The following is a 14,367-nucleotide window of genomic DNA, read 5'->3' as shown; positions in this document are numbered from 1 at the left end:
AAAAAAAAAAAGAAAAATGTAATTAGTGGCTCATAGGATATGATAATTTCAAATGTTTTTGACATACATTGCCAAGCTGCTTTCTAGAAAGATTATAACAATTTATACTCTAACCAGCATATATGGGACTGCCTATTTTCAGGATACCAGGCAACACCTGGTGTTATCTTTTCAGTTTTTTAATAGAACACTGGAATGGAAGGGAGAAGATGGCTTCACATATGTACAAAAAGCCAGTTGCTGCAGTTATGTCTAGAAACTGGAGACGAGACACTCTTGGAGATGAATGCTCACGAAATTGGGATGAAGTCTCTCTCCTCTTCCAGCCTGCAAGTCTTGCTCTCTGGACAATACCTGCTAGAACAGGAACTATTTGAAGGAACAGGAACTATTTAGAGCACCCACAGGGAATGCTGGAGCCCAGTTGAACACAGCCTGAGCTCCTTGTCCTTGCTCTCCAGGGCCCCCTCAATTCACCAGAGTTGTTTTGTAAAAATGTGCAAGTTGCCATGAAGGCCTCTCAGCCTCAGGGCATAACTCCTCAGACACTGGTTCTATTAAATACACCCCGAGGTGAGATGCAACAGTCCTGCGGGAGGGGGTAGTGGAAACCCTGTGCAGAGTGCTATTGACATAGCAAGTCTGGGCTGCACAAAATCTGCCATCTGAATCCAGTCACGGGATGATTTCCAAAACCATCTCCCAAAGTTGCTATACACAGGTAACTGCTTCTTAGTAAATGCAAAAGAAAGGCATGTTTTCTCATAAAATTGGAACACTGGGTCTCTTGTTGGTGATGAGTGTTTCTAGTTTGATTACATATCAGAAGCATTTCCTAGCAGGGGCCTCGGACAGCGTCTCCAATGCTGAGAACATGAAAGTGCTGCTTCTCTCGTCTTCACCTCCCACTTTCCCAGTTATCTAGATGTCAAATGAAGCTCTGCAGAGAAAACATAAACCCCACAAGGGCATGAATGTGAAAGTGTGTGTGTGTGTTTGTTGGTGGCAGGTAGTGGGGGCTGAGACAACGGAGGAGAGGGGATGGGAGTGAGTATAGCTCATCAAAGTAACTGACTTGGCAAATACACTTATGAAATCTTTCTTGCATGTTAAAGAAGTCACCCTCATCCTTTGTTGTTTCTTGTCTCCATTCCCCTTCCTCTCTGAAAAACAAAACACACAGAAAAATGTAAAGGCGAATAAAACACACGCGTTGAAATGATCGAATGTTATCCTTTTGTCAAATTGGCTTCATATTTCTATCATGAAGTAAATCCTACAAATGACAATTGTTCTCCCTGATCCTGTTCACTTCTCTGCCTCCCCTCAGGTAAGGACCATCATGAAGTTCATGTTTTAATTTCTAATTCTTTTAGCACACAAACACATTCAAAAACAATATCTGTTGTTCTATGTGAGTTGACATGCATTAGTACTTATTCAGCTTGCTTTATTCACTCAGCCAGGGCCACAGGTTGGTTGCCCAGGCTGTGCACTGCAGTTCCTGAGGGTTGCATTCACACAGGCCACTATGATGGCTTTCTTGGGGGTGTGCAGGATGGCAGCCTGCACTCCATATTCTGTTTCTGAGATCCACGTTGATGCCTGATAGTGAGTTCATTTTCATTACCTGGTAGCTTTCATCACGTGGCTGGGCCGCATTTCATTTTTCCATTTCCTTAGTGGAAGGCAACATTTTGCTATTGCAAACAGTGTTTCAGAGAATATCCTTATGTATGTCTGCATATGTACAGGTGCGCACATTTCCCTGGGGAATCATCATTCTCTGTTTGAGTTAACTGATTTTTAAAACATGATTCTACTGAACATTGTAATAAGAAAAAGACAAACTGGATAAAACTTAAAATATTTATTAGTATGAATCAGTGTGTGTTAAACCAAAAATAACAGATACAATTGGGCATTGTTGATGGAAATGCTTTACTACAGAACAGAATACATGGCGGAAAGGTCCTAGCTGACTGCAGCGGTGTCTTGTATGTGCAAGAGCTGGGTCCGGCCCAGACAGAAGCTCTTTACAAAAACACGAGAAAAGGGAGCAGTTTGCACAACAGGGCAGCGCCATCGGATTATGGGGTCTGGTTTCGAAATGATGTTAAAACGGTAAGCTAGATACCCAATCGGTCTGAATACAGCTCAGGGCCCTTTAATTTCTAAGCTAGCTCACCATTCAACTTGCCATGAGCATTGCAGAACAGTGAGAACCGAAGCCCACACAAAAAAGCTCAGTTTCAGCCATCACATGTCAAGGTCCTTGATTGTAGAGGAAATATTTCAGTCATCCAAACCTGTCTCAGAAAATGAACTCAGTTTCCACTGGGGCACAGCCCTTATTGTTAGCTAAAAGTTAGTTTCGGGCCTTCAACCTTTTGGTCTGCAAGGTAACGTCATATTCAACAGCCTAATGTGCCATTTTTAACCATAAAATGGCAAGTCAATTATGTGGCGATGTACAATGCTTGCACAACTCCACTGCCATTCTCGGAGATTTCCACTGGGAAGTCATCCCTCCGAGAAGCCATGGCTACCTTATATTAACACATGGCTAGGGGCCAAACTCAGCCAGTGAAATGGATTATATGTCGCGGTAACACATATACAATCATATTTACACAGATACACACTCATGCCACGCATGAAAGAAAAAAAAAGGGAGAAAGAACAAATTTTGGAAAACGATGCCAAGGATGCTACATCACATGAAACTACATGACTTTTTTTTGGCAATAGTAATTTCCAGGCCTTTACATAATATTATGTGGTTATGATTCAATTATTAGACAGCCAGGAAGTAATCCTGAACCAAAACAAAGGAAGGCTGTAAAGCCTCATTGTAGACAAGGCCTCAGCATCCACAGAGAAGATACAATGTTTATGTGAATCCCAGTGTGCCCAAGTGTGATCTCCTCTCTTCACCGGCTGCTCTGAGTGCTGATGAGAATATATACATTGTCCTCTGACTGGCTTGAATAGCTAAGGCAATACAGAAAGGTAACAGAGTGCTTGCACACCCTCATGTGCTTTTGAAATAAAACCATGGGCTCATTAGTGGGTAGCTCACTACGTGTGGCTAAGACTAGACATTTTATGCAAAACACAACCACTGCACACCCAGCCCAAAGATGCAAAACTCTCAGCTAGGATACTTACCCCTCAGCTGAAAACCTGAACAGCTGTCAAGAGATAAACTCAGGTTCTCAGGGAAAACTAGATGAGGAAAGGTTACAAAATAAGCCTGCATGTCAGCTGGAAAGAGGTCACTTCAATTTTCAACTTGGATTTTTTTTTTTTTTTTTTTTAAACCTTTGGCAAGGGTATGATCATTTCTTGGCCTGCAAGCACAATCATGCCAATCATTAATGTGGACAAGGTGGAAAAAACCCTAAAAATCCCTGCAAAAGGTCTTGCCAAGACATCCAAATGCCACTTGCTAACAGTTTTTGAGGTACCTATTTGGGAGAGCCAAATGGAACTCTTGAAGCAAAATAAATGTTTTCCAGCCTTCACATCCTAACACTGTCAATGAACTCTCTTAAGTTGAGTGACGTGGAGGCGTGCTGAGTAACTGAAGTGCCAGGTCTTTAATCCAAGCAGCTCACGATCTCTTTCCTGACTTTCACAATATAGATTGTCAATAAAGGTTAGCTGTCCCTTGAATGCTCATGGCAAAGAAGGTACCAGCTGGCCCTGGTTAGCACACAGCATGATTAACCATTTCTGAGCACCAATCCTAATGTCCTTTAAGAATCACCCCCTAATATAAGCCCTGGCAGGAAATCAACTGCTTCTTGATCTCAACTTTTTATGAACGTTAGAATGGTAATAGAATTTGAATTTTCAGTAGGAATCAGTTCTCTTCCTTTCCACACTTTTTTGTCCTTTACTTCCTTTGGATTCAAACATCTTTAATTAATTGAGCAGACAGGGAATCTGAAAAGGAAGGTTTTCGTCGAAGCCCAGTCTCAGTTCCTTGGCATTCCAGGGTCGGACCTCTGGTTAGCCCTAAAACCCTTCTCCGCAAGCGAGAAACATAAAAACACTTTTTCTGATTTTGTAGTTTTTTTTGGGTCTAGAATTTTAAAGTGCTGATACTTCCTCTGGCTGGTTTTCCTGTAACCTATTATTAATTGCTATTATTAGAAGTTTGCCCAATGATTTAGATTCAAACATTAAATTTAATTCCAGTTAATTCTCTTCCCCTAGATATGACGTCAAGAGATATTCTCTTAGTAAAGTAATACTATGTGCATTAAATTCTCTAAGAGAGGAGGAATGTATTCCTGCGGAGGAGATGCATGTCAGGTGGTCTCTTGAACAACGTGTATATCCTGCATCTCTCACCACTTACATGGTAATTACTTAAATCACTCTTTCAAACTAGGCCACCCGATCCCAAAATTATATGCAATAATTTAGTTTGATTTGGTTTGTTTGGGTATATATGACCATAACTTAGAAAAATGTTCACCAATTCAAAGTGGTGTAGACAACAGTTTCTAATACACTTTTCCTGGCTTCTGTAATAGCTCAAGTCTCAGTCTGAGTGGCGCTCCACTGACACGTCTCTGATTTCCTTCTGAAAAGTAATAAATAAAGGCTTGCTTCCAAAGCTAGCTAAAAACTAACCTCCTGAAGTGAATTTGCCTTTCAGTGAAGGTTGGTTAGGTAACAAAGGCAATGACATTGAAGTCGTGACTGGAATTTGGATAGGCAGCACAGGAAATCCGAGTGGAACACCACTTTAGAATACCACACACATAAGAAGGCAGTAAGACTTTTGTACATCCAAGAATTTTTAAAGGTTTTTTCTTTTCTTTTCTTTTCTTTTTTTTTTAGCAAAAATGCAACTACTTCCCTTCTGTGTGCATTTCATACACTAAAGGCCATTTTGTGGTGGTGTGGTGGGTTTTCCCAGGGTTTTCTAAAATCATTTTCAGGAACATTTCCTGCCCCGCACCCTGCAGGTCTTCCAGGATGCAAAGCCAGTGTGCTCACTCTTCTCAAAGTGAGGTGCCAGGCCACCGAGCATAGCGTCCTCCAGCAGCGCACAGGATGTGGGCTCTGGCTTCTTCAAGTACCACGTACCATGGACCACGGCCCTTGGGTCAACAGCACCGGCGGCTGGCTTGACTGGTTGGCTTCACAAGTTTGATCCCATTGTTTCCATTTTCATGGGGGTCCAAGGGTGGGATCTGGCGGCCTAGAACCAAAAGGAGGCCAAGGGTGAGTTCCCTTTCCCACAGCCAACACTGCACACACAGATTTTCACCCTGCTTCAACACTCCTGCTTAATGTTTGGGCTCTACAGAAAATAGAGGCGCTCCCAGAGGGGCTCCTTTCTCCTTCCTTCCTTTCCTCCCTCCCTTCCTTCTTCCTATGCTTTCCTCCCTAGTTCTGCTGCATAAAGCCCAATTCATGGGCTTAGGAACTTCAGGTGAGGAACAGTCCAGCAGTTTCTCGATGGTGTGGATCTCCTGGACTAGGAAGATCCACTCCTGGGGACAGTTCCCACCCAGCTTCGGCTCATCAGCGCACTCTTCCCTCCCTGCCTTCCCACAGACTCGTCCTGATTTAATGAGCAGCTTTCATGGTACCGTGACTTCAACAGTAACAGTGAGTACTCATCTATCTTTTCTGCTTCTCAAAATAGAAACGGATTTGAATTGTAATCTTCCTAGCAATGTCATTTACTAACACTCAGCTCATCATCCCTCGTCCTGCCAAGGCATTTAGATCATTAACTGGAAAGCTCTACAGAGACACTTTTCCTAGGAAACAGTATTTTAATGTCATCCACAAGTAATCTTATTTTTACTTAACTTAATTTTAAAAATTATCAGAGAGTCTCTATAAATAAACACAAAATAAAAATTAATCAGGCAATAGAAGGGGCAGAGAGATGATAGCTAAAGGGTATGGGTTTCTTTATGAGGTGATTATTCTAAAATTGACTGTGCTGATGGCTGCATGGATCTGTGAATATACCAAACACCACCGAATTGTACACTTGAAATGGGTGAAATGTATGGTATGTGAATTTTATCTCAATAAAATTGTTCTCTGAAAAAAGGCAATGCAATCTGGAAATAACCTTAGTAGCTCCCAGTTTTCAAAGATTTTCACAAACACCATCCTCACCTCGCCCTGTGAATTTGACGCAATGGTCGTTATTATCACCATTTCACTGTGACTCAAGAACTTGAGCGCTTTGCTGAAAGTTCCATCAATAATAGGCAGTAGTAGAGCTGGTGCTTTGATTATAATCTACACCTTTATTTCCTCATGGGTCCCAAGGCCTGTGCTCTTCCCATTAAACCACATTAGCTCTCTCTGCTACTTTTCTATCCCCCTTGAAAAAGGCATGAAACACTAGTTCTAAACTGAGGATTCTGTTTTATTCTTGAGACAGGGCCTCACTCTGTTACCCAGGCTGAAGTGCAGTGGCTTGATCATGGCTTACTGCAACCTCGAATTCTTGGGCTAAAGGGATCCTCCCACCTCAACCTTCTGAGTAGCTGGGACTATAGGTGTGCGCCATCATACGCCCCGATAATTTTTTTTTTTTTGGTAGAGATAGGGTCTTGCTATGTTGCCCAGGCTGGTCTCAAACTTCTGGCCTCGAGTGATCCTCTCACCTTGGTCTCCTAAAGTGCTGAGATTACAGGTATGAGTCACCAGGCCTAGCCTAAAATGAATATATATATATATATGTGTGTGTGTGTGTGTGTGTGTGTATATGTGTGTATATATATAGAGGCTAGTTAGTGTACTTGCTTGCTAAGGAACCAGTAATTAGAAGTGAAAGGGAAATTGGTTCTAAAGATGAGGTCTTTTTTTTTTTTTTTGGTTGTGCTATTGATTATTTTTCCCCACCACATCTTAAAAATCACGCATGGGCATTTGCTTAGAGAACAGTACAGTCTAAGGAAACCAGTAAGAGGAGAATCTGAACACACACTGAAAGCACGGAATACTGACCATGTGTTGAGCCCTGACAAAGTCTTAATGCAAGTGGATGTTACCCAATGACCATAGAGAGAGCCAAAAACACCCCAGGAGAGGTGCATTTCCACAAGGGACACAAAGAGTTGATTTCAAAGGTAATAATACACTGCGTAGATCAGATGGTATGGACAGTCACCAAAGCTTCATTAAGCATAAAGATTAAGGTCACCAGCATTTAACTCCAAACTCAAAAGTAATAGTAGAGATCTTCATTTGACGATGAAGCAAATGAAAAGTTTGCAACAATTTCTGCAGCTGTGGCTTTTGCCATTTTGTGTGGCCAACAGAGATCTACGGAGCTTTTGCAGGCCATCCCCAAAACACTTCAGTCCTAATCCAGGAGCAAAGGAGACCGTAAGTATGAGTTTCCTTTTCCGGACAAGTTATTCTTTTCAATTTATCACGATTAAAAGGGAGTAAACAAAATGCCTCTTCTACTTGGTCAACCTTAAGTGACAAATAGAGAAGGAAGTCTCCAATGACTACCAGTACTCTTTAAAGATCTAGCCAAATCAGATCTTGCCAATAAAGAGTTACTTACTCCTGAAGAGAAAGGGGTGACAGTGTCGAGTTACATCATTGTTGAAGTTAGTAATATTTCAGGGGCCTCCTGAGTGTGTTACACACCAAGGAGGACTTTTGCTTTTGCACCTGAAATATTTTTGGACAGTACTATAATTCTCGTGGGTATAACTGTTGCCCTAGTTAGCCAAGAGCCAAGAGCTGTGTACTTATCAGTAAAAGGAGTTGACATTTCAGCATTTTTTACAGTATCAAAATCAACATCCTATGCTAACATCAACTTTGTGGTGTCCTTATGCTAACTCTAATGTTAGCACAACAGCATTAGCTTTTTAGCCCTCCACGACTTTACTTCCCTCATGTCTTGTTTCCATAAGTTTTTTGCTTTGGAAAGTATATAAATTAAAGAAAAAATTTATATGTAAGACAGTTATTAAAATGACAAAAGTGTAGTGAAAATCTAGAAACAAAGAGCGTACAGATAGCAAAGTAGGATGCCAGGACGGTCTGTCCACACCTTTCCTCGCTTTCTGCCACCTCCTTCCTCTTTGCTGCCTCTCATTTCTCTCCCCAGTCAGCAGTGAGCACTGAAGCCTAGAATGCAAAATTGAGGAAGGCCTGGCTGTGTCTCAAGGAGACTCCCTTCCCGCATGTTTTGAACTCCTAGCAGCACTCCTGAATCAGCTGTTGAACCTGGCTTCTTAGGAGTGCCAGGCTCCTTTATCTTCGGAATATTCAAAATTTCACTTATTAGAGTAAAATATTTCTCAGACTTCATTTTTCTCCTTTGGCAGAAAGAGTCTTGAGAAGTGAGAGAGTCAGCATTCCAGGTCACTGACCTCGGACCAGTTATTTAAAACCTCCGAGCCTTCCTTACTTACAGAGCGAATGTGGGAAAGGAACACACACAGCCGTCACTAAAAGCGGAGGAAGCAATGAAGATGGAGGGAGTCCCCAGCAGTCGAGGGCTTCTGGGCACGGCTCATGGGTTTTGCATGGCGGGGAGAAATGCTGTGTGATTCATGGTCACCGTCGATTCTCAGGGTTCAGTCAGTGGACCGGGACCCACGCTGCTCATCTACAAAACTCCCAGCCTGTGATGAGTCACACACATGCCAACCTCAAACACAGGGAGAAGGAAATGCTTCCACACAGAGACAGAGCGAAGCCAGATCCTAACAATGAGGCCGCCACCTTTAAAAGGAGAAGGGAGCCTGCACCAGGAAACCAGAACGTGAAACCAGCACGCAAACCCCGAACGCAAATCCCGATCTTAGGGCCTAAGGGATTCAGAACTTACCGGAAGGTTCAAGGCACTTACACAAAGACACGGTTTTGGAAAATGGCCATGGCATTCCGTACCAAGGTGATCACCTTGGAACACTGTTGAATCAGTATTATTTACACGGGCATACAGCAGGACAAAAATATATACACAAACATCTGAAAAGACTCTGAGCCTCGCCTGTAGGTTTCCACTCTTACAAAATGTGCTCTAAGTACTCAGCCTCCAGAACAAGTTGTCCTTGAGCATAAATTTGAGGCCAGAGTGTTTATTTTAATAGGGTTTGGATTTTGTAAGATGCTGTCTAGGAGAAGTTTAAAGGACTTTTTTTTTGAAGTTCAGTTTTCCTGAAAGTTGACAGCCTAGAGGAAAAGCAGGTTTTAGAAATGATTCCACAGGAACACAGTATGTGAAAACAAATTCCTAGCCTGTAAGTTTTATCCTGGCTCTGAACTGGTCTGTAATGCATTTACACACAACAAAAATAAAACAGCAAGCTTAGCTGGGGCTGTTCCCTTTCCCTGTGTAGTAGACCAGGGAGCGCTGATTCCCCCCTAACAATTCCACTGTATGTAATTCTTCTCTCCTTTCATTCCAGTTCCAGTATTTACTAGGCTTGGCTATCTTTTGTTTGGTGTTAGCAATGCTGGCAGTTGCTGTGTAACATCTATTTCTTGATCTGATTTTCTGAATCACCCAGATGAGTAACTGGACCAAGTTTGCTAGGACTTGGCAGTATTCACTCTTGATAATGACCTCTAGCCCCCAGCCATGTAGAGAGGCGGTCTCTGGAACACAGCAATGACTCACGATCATGGAACATCGTCCTAAGAACGCAGAACTGGGGGACACACACATGCTACTTGAAGTTATTCCCTGTCACTGGCCTTTTGCTGTCACAAAGAAGACAATATTAGGATTACTAGAAGGCCCTGAATATTAGGATAAAGAGGAACATGCTACATGCTATATACTGGAATGGATTCTCAGGTGAGAAGCTCACTGGGTCAGAAGGCCTGGAAAGCCCAGGTCAGGGATTAAGTGAGCCTTAAATGTACCATGGGGAAACAGGAAGCACAGATGGAAAGGGAAACTGTGGAAGATGCTTGGCAGGAGGTGACAACTGCCTAGAGGCGGGAGAGTCGAGACAGAGACCAAAAAATCTGAAGTTAAAAGTCTAGGGAGGTAAAGAAGTGGTGATGCACCTACACGAGGGAAATCAGGGAGGTCACAATTGGTCCAAAATGCCGAGGTGTCCAACACAGAGGGACGTAAGCTACTTTAAAATCATCTCAGCAAACTAACACAGGAACAGAAAACCAAACACCAAGTGTTCTCACTCATAAGTGGGAGTTAAACAATGAGAACACATGGACACAGGGAGGGGAACATCACACACCAGGACCTGTCAGGGGATGGGGTGCGAGGGGAGGGAGAGCATTAGGACTAATACCTAATGCATGCAGGGCTTAAAACCTAGATGACGGATTGATAGGTGCAGCAAACCACCATGGCATATGTATACCTATGTAACAAACTTGCATGTTCTGCACATGTATCCCGGAACTTAAAGTTTTAAAAAAAAAAAAGAAAACCTTAAAAAAAATCATTAGGCTTCCCTACCACTCAAAGGCACCTTTCCCTTTCTTTTTTTTAATTGATAGACTTTATTTATTTTTTAAGCAGTTTTTGGTTTACGGAAAGAAATTGGGTGAAAAATAGAGTTGGCATATACCTTCCTCTCCTCATCTCCAATTTCTCCCATTTTTAACATCTTGCTTTAGTGGAACATTTGTAACAACTGATGAACCAATATTTGCTGAAGACATTACTAATAAGGAAAGTCTACAGTTCACAGGAGGGTTCGCTTTTGGCACTGTATGTTTTATGGGTTTTGATAAATGTATAATAGTATGTATTCTCCATTATAGTATCAGACAGAACAGTTTCACTGCCCTAAAAATCCTGTGACCCACCAATTCATCCCTCCCCCAATAACCTACAGTAACCACTGATCTTTTCATTGACTCCACAATTTTGTCTCCTCCAGAGTGTCATGTAGTTGGCAGAGTGTCATGTAGTTGGAATCATACAGTGTGTAGCCTTTTCAGATTGGCTCCTTTCACTCAGCAATACATATTTAAGGTTCTTCCACATTTTTTATGGTTTGATAGCTCATTTTCTTTTTATCCCTTATAATATTCCATTATATGGATGTATCCCTTTAATTTTGTTATTTTAACATTTAGAAACTATAAGACACAAAAAGCACAAATCAAGAGGGAAAAATCTGACAAACTATACTTCATCAATAATTAAAAACCTCTTTTCTCCAAACAACACTGTCAAGAAAATGAAGACAAGCCACAGCCTGGGAGAAAATAATTGAAAAACAAATATCTGATAAAAAATATGTATCCAAAATACATAAGTAATCTTTAGAACTCAACAATAAGAAGACAAACAACCCGATATAAAATGGTTAAAATTTGAACAGGCTCTTCACCAAGTTATACAAATTGAAAACAAGCTCATGAAAAGACACTCAACATTACTAGTCATTAGGAAAATGCAAACAAAAATCACAATGAGATACCACTATACTTCCTTTTGAATGGTTAACATTTTACAAACAGACAGTACCAAGTGTTGACAAGGACTTGGAGCAACTGGAACTCCCACACCTTGGTGGTGTTACTATATTGTAGTGAAACCACTTGGAAGACAGTTTGGCATTCTAATCTTAGAAAGTTAAACACACACCTACCAGATAAGCCAGCCATTCCATTCCTTGATATTTACGTACACGAAGACTTGTACATGAATGCTTATAGCACCCTTACTGGTTATCACCCAAAACTGGAAACAATCCAATTATTAGGTGAATAGATTAACAAATTGTGGTTTATGCATGCAACGGAATACTACTTAGGGAAAAAAAAAAGGAACTCAGCAAAATCCATACTGTCTTAAACTCTGCAGGAAAACTGATCTAATTTCTTGGATAAACAAATTGCACATGGGGAAAAAAGAAAGATGTAATGGAAAGCTATTGCTTAAGAGAGGCCTAAAAGACACACCAACTAATCCCAGCATGTGGAGATTATTTCCATTCTGATGTAAACAAATGGTAACATGCAAACAAAGAAACCATTTATGACAACTATGAACTTTTTGGAAATTTGACCACCGACTGTTTATTTGTGATAGCAATTAATATAACAGTATTCTGGTTATTCATATGATAACATAGTTGTCATTGTTTAAGAAAACTATGGACAGAATATTTACAGATTAAATTAGATGTCTGAGATTCTCTTCAAAATAATACAGGTGGTGAGCACAGGATGGGATAGAGATGACACAAGTTTCGTTCTGAGTAAACAATGGCTCACTATATTATTCAGTGTACTTGTGTATATGTTTGAAATTTTACATAATAAAGTGTTTTTTAAGTTCCCTGGTATCTGACCACCATGAAACAACCACTGTTAACATTTTGATATGTATCCTTCCAAGAAGGATATATTCTTGGAATAATATATTATTTATCATTATATATGATATATTGAAATATATTATGAAATATATGAAATATGATACTAAAATATATTATGAAATGTGAAATATGAAATACATGAAATCAGGATATTATATGAACTGCTCTGTAACTTCCATTTCACATTCCACAATTTATCTTTTTACGTCAGCAAAGATTTACGTCATCCTTTTGAATTACCCATTTATATCGGTGTACCATGATTTCTTAAAAACTATTTCCTAACTTTTGGACAGTTCAGTGATTTCCTGTTTTCTGCTATCATGAATAATGTTACAATAAACCAGGCTGTGCAATGAGACACGATATAGACAAGCTAAGAGCATGTGCCCCGGAGCCTGCCTGCCTGTCTCTCACTTATTAGCTGTGTGTCCTGGGGAAAGTTACAAGCCTCTCCAGGCCTCAATCTCCTCATCTGTAAAATAGGGATGATAACAGTGCCTACTCCAGAGGATCAAGGGTGCATTAATGAACTAGTATATATTTCAGCAATGGCAACAAAAGCACGGAATCAGACCTCCATACATGTTAAATCTTGTTATTATGTTTGCACACCTGACCAATTTCTTCTTTAGAATTGCTGGGATAAAAGACAGGCCTTTTGAAGACCCAACTTGCCCATATGCTGAAATGACATTATTTCACGTTCACTGACTTAACGTTTTTGGGGTAAGAAAGTTTGTCCACTTTCTTAAGTGGATTGCATTTGGTCAATCAATGTTTTTGGGGGTAAGAAAGTGGACAAACTTTGTCTTTGTCATTTCCTTGTTCCTTAACTGCTAAACTTACCTTCACTGACAGCTTGCTGTACTATTATAAAATCTGCAAACCTTTTGCTTTGCTTTAAAATTTTTTAAACCTGCTATTAACCAAAGGTGCCTATAGCACAACACTCTGTGAACAAATGATTCCAGAGCAAGACACGATTACTACCCACAAGTCTTAACTTGTTGTCTTTCATATTAACACCCTATTCCAATTTTCCAAGCCAATACGCTTGTGCCTCTAAATATATTTACCTTTTTTATTTGTTTTAGAGATAGGATCTCGTTCTGTTGCCTAGGCTGGAGGGCAGTGACGCAACCATAGCTCACTGCAGCCTCAAACTCCTGGGCCCAAGTGATCCTCCTGCCTCAGTCTCCAGAGTATCTGGGACTATAGGCACACGCCACCATGCCCATATATTCACCTTAGTAAAACAAATGTTTCTCACTTTGCTCTCAAACTAACAACAAATATAAAACCTAGTCTAATGTCTCTAGTGTCTCCAAGTATAATTTTCAGGACAAAGTCCGGCTTTCTCTGCCATAGTCAACATTTAAATTAACTAGAGCAAAAGCACAGCTATTTTGCTGGGTCCCACCTCAATCCAGACATTTTTCTGCTGAGACTGCAGCTCTACCTCTCTTTGCCCTCAGGAAAAGTTAAAATACTTTCTAAAAGATATTTGAGTAGAGTAATTAAAATCCACAAACCAGCTGGGCATGGTGGCGCACACCTGTAATCCCAACACTTTGGGAGGCCAAGGCGGGAGGATCACTTGAGCCCAGGAGTTCAAGACCAGTCTGGACAATACAGCGTGACCTCATCTCTAAAAATAAAAAAATAGTAATAATCTACAAACCAAAACTTGGGTTCCCCACAATCCAGAATCCTATATGCTAGGCTCATAACCAAATCCAGCCCAGAGCACTTGTTCCTATGCCAATCCTCCTCATTCCGGGAAACAGAACCCGGGGATGATTCTTGGTAATGCCGTCTTCCTCATTCCCCATCTCCTTCCAGTGTTACTGGTTCTTCTTCCAGAAGATTTCTGAAATCCAGCTCCACTTCCTCCACCCCCATCCAAGCCACTTCTCTCCTGGATTACTACAATCGCATGCCAACTGATTGACACAGGCAGAGACCTTCCTCCTTCTAAGTGTGATCTTTTTTTGTAAATGTAAATTGGACACTCTGCACTACTGCTTTCAAA

At 41.0% G+C, this 14,367-nt stretch overlaps 1 protein-coding gene across 1 annotated transcript in view; it reads right to left on the bottom strand.

Moving 5' to 3' along the window:
• Positions 1-1,855: 1,855 nt before the first annotated feature.
• The window catches only part of RAB31 (RAB31, member RAS oncogene family), a 90,493-nt gene continuing 77,981 nt past the window's right edge, over positions 1,856-14,367 (bottom strand). The window contains exon 7 of the mRNA XM_011983929.1: positions 1,856-5,221. Within this exon, the coding sequence (XP_011839319.1) occupies positions 5,127-5,221 (95 nt within the window). The 3' untranslated portion in view covers positions 1,856-5,126. The remainder of the gene's footprint in view (positions 5,222-14,367) is intronic.

The sequence above is a fragment of the Mandrillus leucophaeus genome, unplaced genomic scaffold (assembly GCF_000951045.1).
Source record: "Mandrillus leucophaeus isolate KB7577 unplaced genomic scaffold, Mleu.le_1.0 Scaffold257, whole genome shotgun sequence".
In the NCBI taxonomy this organism is placed as follows: Eukaryota; Metazoa; Chordata; class Mammalia; order Primates; family Cercopithecidae; genus Mandrillus; species Mandrillus leucophaeus.
Note: the sequence above shows the minus strand (reverse complement) of the source record. Positions and strands in the feature narration are given on the sequence as shown.